The sequence below is a fragment of the Vidua macroura genome, chromosome 7 (genome assembly GCF_024509145.1).
Source record: "Vidua macroura isolate BioBank_ID:100142 chromosome 7, ASM2450914v1, whole genome shotgun sequence".
Classification (NCBI taxonomy): Eukaryota; Metazoa; Chordata; class Aves; order Passeriformes; family Viduidae; genus Vidua; species Vidua macroura.
Window position 1 is genome coordinate 14103066 of NC_071577.1, and position 8957 is coordinate 14112022.

Genomic DNA, 8957 nt, shown 5'->3' on the forward strand with positions numbered 1-8957 from the left:
CAGTGTACTTAGACCATTAGCATTTAGGATATTTTTAGAGAAAACTTTTTGAACCGTCTGTGATTGCAATAGACAACTTGTCAGATGCTGCAAAGTCTTGTGCAGTGTGTTTGTTCTGGGTGACTGATAACCTGGCTGCTGTGCTTACTGCGCTGATGAGGATTCCTCCTGTTGTGAGGAAATTTAAGTAATTTTGCAGGCTGCCATTTGAACTGTAGCTGATGGTACTTACAGAGGTTCTGGATTCTTTGGATTAACCTGTGTTCCAGAATCATGAATTTTTCTCCTCTCCTCTCCTCTCCTCTCCTCTCCTCTCTCTCCTCTCCTCTCCTCTCCTCTCCTCTCCTCTCCTCTCCTCTCCTCTCCTCTCCTCTCCTCTCCTTTCCTTTCCTTTCCTTTCCTTTCCTTTCCTTTCCTTTCCTTTTCCTTTCCTTTCCTTTCCTTTCCTTTCCTTTCCTTTCCTTTCCTTTCCTTTCCTTTCCTTTCCTTTCCTTTCCTTTCCTTTCCTTTCCTTTCCTTTCCTTTCCTTTCCTTTCCTTTCCTTTCCTTTCCTTTCCTTTCCTTTCCTTTCCTTTCCTTTCCTTTCCTTTCCTTTCCTTTCCTTTCCTTTCCTTTCCTTTCCTTTCCTTTCCTTTCCTTTCTTCTTTCCCTCTCTTTATTGTCCTCTGAAAGCTGTCTGGATGTTTTAGACCAATATAGGAGTCTGGGTTTTCTTATACCACTGTGTGCCATTTTGAGGCAACTGCCATTGCCTCTCTCTGTGATTGTTTCCCATCTCCCTGTGGATCTAAACAGAAAAAAGATCTTGGAATTCGGTAACATACCCAAGAGACTTTCTTCATCCATCTTAGTAAAACCTGTTGCACATTCCTGCCATCTGGGATGGCCTAGCAGCATCATTGTATGTGATAAATTTACTCTCTTCTCTCCCTAAGAAATAATCTAGGACATAATCCTTCTTCCTTTCTGCCCACTTTTAACTTTTTTCCCCTTTTACTTCACTTTGATTCTACATTATATTCGTAAGTGTAAAGGATGTTTTCACAGCATGTATCAGAGATCCCAGTTATCTTTTAGTTCATTCCATGGTTTGGATGAATGACTCTAACAAATGGGATGAGTAGAAAACTGGCGAAGCCACTGATGCCATTTGCCCTGTCTTGTAAATAAAAGTCCAGTTAAAGCCTTGCCACTTGATTTGACTGACCTTACTCTGAAGAGTTCCTGTCACTGTCTCCCCATTGCTGAGAGGGAGTTTCTTGCAATAGAATTTTACTAGCTCTGAACTTGTTTCTTTACATACAGAAATCAGAATGAGGAATCCATGGGGCAGAAAGTTTGAGGTTGCTTTATCTTCTCTGCATTGTCATTTCCTGCCAGTGAAACATCTCATATCATCCAATGTTTTTCATAGAGAATATCACAAAGTGCTTTGCAGATGAAGGCAGTCATATAGGCCAAAGCAAAAAAGAGAGGCTTCAAGGTGATTATTACAGACTGGGGGGTAGAAGGGGTATGGAGGAAACCACCCCCCCCCCCCCCGCCAAAACAAATAAAATAAAATCAAACCAAACCAACCAAAAAAAAAAAACAAAAAAAAAAACAAAAAAACAAACCCACAAAAAACCCACAAAAAAACCCAAAACCCAAAAAACCCACAAAACCCAAAAACCAAACCACACCAAAAAAAAAAAAAAAAAACCAAAAAAAACAAAATAAAACAAACAAACAACAAAAAAAAAACACCAAAACAACCCATAAAAACCTCAAAAAAAAAAAAAACAACAAAAAAAAAAACAACCTGTGGAAAGAATAATTTTATTGAAAGCTACTAGTGGCCAAAAACCAAACAACAGAGTAGAGAAATTAATGTAAATATATCCCATATGTAGTTATTTAGGTGAAGAGTATCACAAAAATCTTCTTAGTCAATTGGTGTAGAAAAGCGAGGAATTTTGACAAAAAGCCTTAAAATTTTGAAAAAGTGAAGTTCCTCTAAGGCACTCTTCAACAGCTATATCTTAGAAAAGAAAGACATTTCTTTTCAGAAGAAACTGTTGCAGCCATGACTAGCTAGTCCTTCCCATATGTATTTTTTATATGCACAGTATTATTTTTAAAAATATCTCCATTAAGAGGAGTAAACTTATTTTAGCAAGCCTGTTTATAACTGTCAACTTCTCTTAAGAAATGTAACAAAAGCTGCAGCACCATGGTCTTATTGGCATGAGGACACATTGTTCCTGAGCAGTAGAGGATATGGAAAACATTTCTCCAACAATTGCAGTTGGAGCTCCCTGAGCCAAACCCTGCTCTCTTCAACTGCCCTGGAGGATGGTACAGATTGGTGTCTTTGCTTAGCTGGTAACAGAAGCACAATCCTGAGCAAAGGAGGAAAAGTAAGAATTTGAGTACTGCAGTTCAGGGGGACATTTGTCCTCAAAGGAAATTATGGGGTAAGTTGAATAATACTTGGCTCGAGCCTATCTGAGAGCACAAACTCTCATGGGTCAGTGAAGCAGAAGCAGGCCTTGCTGCAGAGCTTTTATCAAGCACATCCCTTCTGTGCTGCTGAAGACATCCAGCCTGCAGAGAGGCTGGATGGTCCCAACTCTCTGTGCTTTGGCAGTGCACCTCAAAACACAGCTGTGCTGCAAACCCCACATTCCTGTCCTTAGCAAATGTATGCTGGTGTTTAGTTCTAGATCTGCTTGGCCTAGCAGGCCAGTAACAGGGGTCTCCCCACCTATGCCATTTTCTCTCCTGCAGGCAGGGTGCTTTCACAGAGGAACTCCTGGTTTTTCACTGTTTAATTGAGTCTCTTAAGGAATCGCAGCAGTTCAAATGGCGATTTAACATTTCTCCTCTTTGCTTAGGTAACACTGGACGTTTCAAAAAAAAGCCGCCTTCCCCCAGCTAGGGCTTAGATCTGCATGAATAAAGCGTTTATTCTGCCAGCAAAAAGCAACGGTCATGCTGCGATAACAAATCGAACCCCCCACGCTGGGGAGGCGATGGCGCACAGACACGAACATCCCAACTACGCAATAGGATCATTCTGCAAATGTACCCGGGCGTTGCGTTTGGAGGTTTTTTCCCTTTTTTTTTTTTTTTTTTTTTCTTCCTTTTTAGTAACTCCGGGCACAAGCAGCTGTTCGCATTTTCAAAGCCTGCTCAGAAAGCAGCCAGTTAATTTTAGTTTGCTCGGGCCACCCTGAGCGAGCTGGCCCCCCCCCTCCCCCGGCTGTGCCGGGCAGCGCGGGGGGTGGGGGCCGCGGGCGGCTCCTCCCGGCCTGGCCCGGCGGGGATGGGAAAAAGTTGTTCCCAACTTTTTTTCCCCCTGGCGAGAGCTCCTCCCCTCCCCTCCCCCAGCACGGCCCCGCCCCCACGCGCGGATTGGCGGGCGGGCGCCGCGGGCCCCGCCCCCGGCGCGGTTTGTGAATGGGGCCGGCGGCGGGGGCGGGGCCCGCGCGGAGCTGCGCCTTTTTTGTGTGCCGGCGCGGCCGCGGGCCGGGAGCCGCGGAGCGGGCGGTGTCGGCGGGGCCGCAGGCGGAGCGGAGCGAAACGAGCCGAACCGGGAGACGCGCGGCTACCTCGGACGCACAGCCCGCAGCGCTGTCCATCGGGAGCGGAGCCCAACCAAGCCGCGGGGAGGATCGCGCAGTAATTGGATTTTGAAAGTTATTTAAGCCCTGAAGTAAAATACACGGCTCAGCCGGGCGCGGTAATAATCCATTTAGCCGTAACCTAAATCCTCGGGACCGTGCAGGGAGCAGCGCCTCCGCCTCGCCGCCGCCGCGGGACCCTGCGCGGAGCTGGCCAGAGCCGTCGCCGGGCTACGCGCGCGCCTCCTGTTTCGCTGCTGCCGCCGCCGCCGCCGCTGCCTTCTCCGGCAGCTCCGGAAACTTTCGCCTAGAGTAGCGCCGCCACCGCTCTGTGAGCGCCGCCGCGTCGGAGCCGAGGAAAAAAGTCGTGGAGGTCCGCGGAGCCGCGTTCCTCCCGTCGCCGCGCTCCTGCCCCACCGAAGGGGCCGCGCCTCCGCCCCACTGGTCGCTGATGCCCCTGGGCCGTCGCGCCGGCCGGCTCTGAAAGACTCCCCGAGGCTCCTCAGGCCCCTGGCCGCCTCAGCAATGCAGGCTGGAGGAGAATGCGGCGGAGCGGCCGCCACCGGCTGCCCCTTGCTGGGGCTGGCCGCGCTGCTGGCCGCCCTGCTGGGCACCCCCGCGGGTGCCACGGCACAGCAGTACCACGGCGAGAAGGGCATCTCAGTGCCGGACCACGGTTTCTGCCAGCCCATCTCCATCCCGCTCTGCACGGATATCGCCTACAACCAGACCATCCTGCCCAACCTGCTGGGCCACACCAACCAGGAGGACGCAGGGCTGGAGGTGCACCAGTTCTACCCGCTGGTCAAGGTGCAGTGCTCGCCCGAGCTGAAGTTCTTCCTCTGCTCCATGTACGCGCCGGTGTGCACCGTGCTGGAGCAGGCCATCCCACCCTGCCGCTCCCTCTGCGAGCGGGCCCGTCAGGGCTGCGAGGCCCTCATGAACAAGTTCGGCTTCCAGTGGCCAGAGCGGCTCCGCTGCGAGAACTTCCCTGTTCACGGTGCGGGTGAAATCTGCGTGGGGCAGAACACGTCGGATGCCCCACCAGGACCTGGTGGTGCGGCGGGTCGAGGGGTCACTGCCCACCCCACAGCTGGCTACCTCCCTGACTTTCTTACCCCACCACAGCCACCCTCTGGCTTCTCCTTCTCTTGTCCGCGGCAGCTCAAAGTGCCCTCTTACTTGGGCTACCGGTTCCTGGGGGAACGGGACTGTGGAGCCCCCTGTGAGCCAGCCCGGCCCAATGGGCTCATGTACTTCAAGGAGGCAGAGGTGCGATTTGCCCGGCTGTGGGTGGGCGTGTGGTCTGTGCTTTGCTGTGCCTCCACCCTCTTCACCGTGCTCACCTACCTGGTAGACATGCGTCGTTTCAGCTACCCGGAGAGGCCCATCATCTTCCTCTCGGGCTGCTACTTCATGGTCGCCGTGGCCTATGCAGCAGGCTTTTTGCTGGAGGAGCGGGTGGTGTGTCTAGAGCGCTTCTCTGAGGATGGCTACCGCACTGTGGCCCAAGGCACCAAGAAAGAAGGCTGCACCATCCTCTTCATGATCCTTTACTTCTTTGGCATGGCCAGCTCCATCTGGTGGGTCATCCTGTCCCTCACCTGGTTCCTGGCTGCTGGCATGAAGTGGGGTCATGAGGCCATTGAGGCCAACTCCCAGTATTTTCATCTGGCTGCCTGGGCTGTGCCCGCTGTCAAAACCATCACCATCTTGGCCATGGGGCAGGTGGATGGGGATGTACTCAGTGGGGTGTGTTATGTAGGTATCTACAGTGTGGACTCGCTGAGGGGCTTTGTGCTGGCACCCTTGTTTGTGTATCTCTTCATTGGCACTTCCTTCTTGCTGGCTGGCTTTGTGTCCTTGTTTCGCATCCGCACCATCATGAAACATGATGGCACCAAGACAGAGAAACTGGAGAAGCTGATGGTGCGCATTGGTGTCTTCAGCGTCCTCTACACGGTGCCTGCCACCATTGTCTTGGCGTGTTACTTCTACGAGCAGGCCTTCCGTGGCACCTGGGAGAAGACATGGCTCCTTCAGACCTGCAAAACGTATGCTGTGCCCTGTCCCAGCCACTTTGCCCCTATGAGCCCAGACTTCACTGTCTTCATGATCAAGTACCTCATGACCATGATTGTTGGGATCACGACTGGTTTCTGGATTTGGTCTGGCAAAACCCTTCAGTCCTGGCGACGCTTCTACCACAGACTCAGTACCGGCAGCAAAGGCGAAACGGCAGTATGAGACCCCCCTGTCCCCTCTGGCACACACATCTCACACAGGCATACACGCAGAGGAGGCGGATACTCAGCATAGGGGTAGGGCAATGGTTCCCTGAAGAGGGAGGAAGGGAGGCTTTTCCAAATTTTTCTTCCTCACAGAAAGTTTGAAAAAAAAATTTCTTTGCATAAAGGATCAAACTATGTCCAGTGGTGCTTATGACCAGCTAAGTGGAAGAGGACAGAAAAAGAGGCCACTGCTGGGACAGGAGTCCTTCACGCAGAAGTCTCCTTACTTCTCTCCTGCTACTCCTCGAGGAAGAGAAATTCCAACCCTACTAAAATCATCCTGCCTTGCTTTGGACAAGAGGGAGGGGAAGCCAGATCTGTTGAGCCACCCCTGCCAAGTAGCTAAAAGCTCTCTGAATTGCCGGGGCCAAACTGCAGCATGGGCAGGGTAACTCCCGAGCCTGAGCCCGCTGCCTGCTCCTTCCAGCTCGGCAGAGCCATCACGTGAGTACTGCACAGCCGGCTACAGCCCGATCGTGTGCTGGGGAGATGCCTCTGTTCTATCAGCTCACAAGTTCCTTTTTACCTCAGCGATACCTGTTGTAATTGTTTTTAAGTAAAAATTTGGCCCTCAGTCTGTTGTTCTTGCTGCTGTGGGGAAGGAGGGGGTTGCTATTCCACACCCTGAAAAGAAATGACTTGTTGCTTTTCAGCAGAAGGCTTTTCCCCCTTGCCTTTGTTCTAGGAGACAAAGGGGGAAACAAAAGTGTTTTCTATGTAGAAAGGCATAAGCATGGGATCGGTTTTTATGGGCAAACTAACAAAAAGAAGTCGTTGAGGTTCACCCTTGGATGTGAGGAGCTCACAGAAATAAACATTCCTTTTATGAAAAAAGGAGGAGGCAGGATGTTTTCCTACCATTCAATATGGGTTACTTTTCTAAGCCGAAGGAAATGCAAGATTTAGAGGGCAAGAAAAGCTTACCTGAGAGCACCTGCCAAAACAAGAGCCACTAAAATATGTAATGTAAAGACAGGAGATTTTTTTCTTTCCTTCCCATAAACCTGCTTTCTCTCCTGCTTTGCAGTGAGCTCACTGCAGAAAATAATAAATACACAGCCGGGTTCTGGGGACAGGAAGAATCGTTTTGGCTCACGATGGACCCCTTTGCCTGCTCCTCAGGTTCCCTGAGCTGCATGGCAATGATTCTTGGTGCAGGTGGGGGGCTGGGGTTGGGGTTTAAAATCAAGTAGTTACTGCAAGTGAGGAGCCTTCTCATTTCGGCTAAAACACAGCTGTTTGAGTTTCCAGTGATCAGTCTTTGAAGGAAAAGCATTCAAAAATTTATCATCAAATGCATTGTTTTCTTTTTGAAATGTGACAGATTTTTCTATTCTGAAAATTTTTATGTTGACTTGTTCATATTTTATTTTTTGCATACTACTTTACCTTTATATTCACTGAAGGGTTGTTTTTATAAGTATACGTGTGTGTGTATATTCTTGCCTAAGGACAAAATAGGACAGTCTGGATTTTTGGCAAGTCTCCACCCTATAGCTGCTCTTCATGTTTTTTTGGGGGGGAAGTGTCTAAAATGAAACTTTAAAAAGAAAAAAACCTGTCCAGGGTGAGGGGGCAGACTGCTGCTGTCTGAGGGTGTACTAGTAGTCTGAGCATGAGGAATGGGCCCATCAGCTAAATCCTTCAGTAGCTCTGATGTCAGACTTGCAGGGCTTGGTTTGTCTTTTATAATGTGCACGTGGAAGAAAAAAAAACAAGCGTGTCAGACAAGTGCAGTATGTATATTTTGTAAATCTCATTTTTGTAAGAAAATATGTATTTATGTTTTTACTTGATTTTTTTTTTGAAGGTCTGTATGAGGCCCTGCTTCACCCCATGTACAGATCACTAAATAAATAATTTTTAATACAAGGGCTCTAATGATGTTTTTTTCCATCTTTGAATACTTGGCAGGTTTTAGAATGGGGGGAAGCTCTGAAAAGTAGTGTCTTCTCCCCCACTTCGTTATGGCTAATGCAAGAGACTTTTGGGTGAATGGAGGCTGGAAACTCAGCTGTGGCTTGAAACTGTTCGTTGTGATTGCCAGCCCCTCACAATAGGAGAGCACATTTTGAGACAGTCGGTTTCAAATGTCTGCCCTCACTTGAGGTACTTGCATCCTAGCCAAGTTTTCTTCCACTCTCTGCTTCTTGCTGAGGGCAAGCTGATAAACCAGTTCCTTTATCTAGAAAATAAGGATAATGCTGTCTTCCCATTTCAAACAGACTTTAAGATTGAGAACTGGAGGGTGCTATGAGTGCTGTAAATTAGGTCCTCACTTTGATGGGTGGAACATAATAGGGAAACAGTAAGGACTAGGTCCTTTTTAATGGCTTTCAGCGGGCAGTATCATGAACTAGTGCTTTTTTTCCCATAGCACCTTTATTCTCTGCAGTTTTGTTCAAGTGAATTTTACTTTAATTTTAATAGCTAGCCTGAAGCCTACATTGTTTCTTATCACAGTCATCTGAAAGCTTCAGTGGAATGGTCTATTTTATTTAATTTTTTAAACTGAAATGAATGTTTAGATCTCAAGCTGTGTTGCTACAGTCATGGCAAGTGCCCCAACAAACAGAATTGTACACCTGTGAAATGATGATATTTTACAGCATTTCTTTCACAAGGATTTCAGCCTACTGTCTGCATTCATCATGCTTCCTGTACCTTCAGTTAGGCCAATGCTAAAATTTAAATTACAGAACAGAGATAAATCTAAGATGCCTTAGCTAGATGCCATCATAGTAGCTGTGGTTGTACTGCAACATTGCTTCATTTATTAAGCATAGTGTGTAATAGTTTTGCTTTGAGGGCACTATTTTATTTGGACACTGTGCTCTTGAACTTAACCTTTTACAGTGTATGAACTACTGATTCAAAAGTTCTTTTAAGAGCTAGCCCCATTCATGCTGTCTTTCTGGAAGAGCCATATCTTTTACTTGAAAACACCTCTTGCTGCTCCCCAGAACTGCTCACTTGTCAAATTTCCTCTTTGAAAAGAATTCCTGCCAGTCCGGCTGCTTCAAACTGCTCCATGACATGAGCTTGCTGATCATTTCTGAGG

The 8957-nt window shown here is 48.3% G+C and overlaps 1 protein-coding gene across 1 annotated transcript; it reads left to right on the plus strand.

Annotated features, from left to right (window-relative positions):
- The first annotated feature begins 3505 nt into the window (after positions 1–3505).
- Positions 3506–7768, plus strand: FZD7 (frizzled class receptor 7). Its single transcript, XM_053982830.1, has one exon. It carries the CDS (start codon positions 4131–4133, stop codon positions 5850–5852), a length of 1722 nt encoding a protein of 573 aa, XP_053838805.1. The 5' UTR covers positions 3506–4130; the 3' UTR covers positions 5853–7768.
- Positions 7769–8957: the final 1189 nt, after the last annotated feature.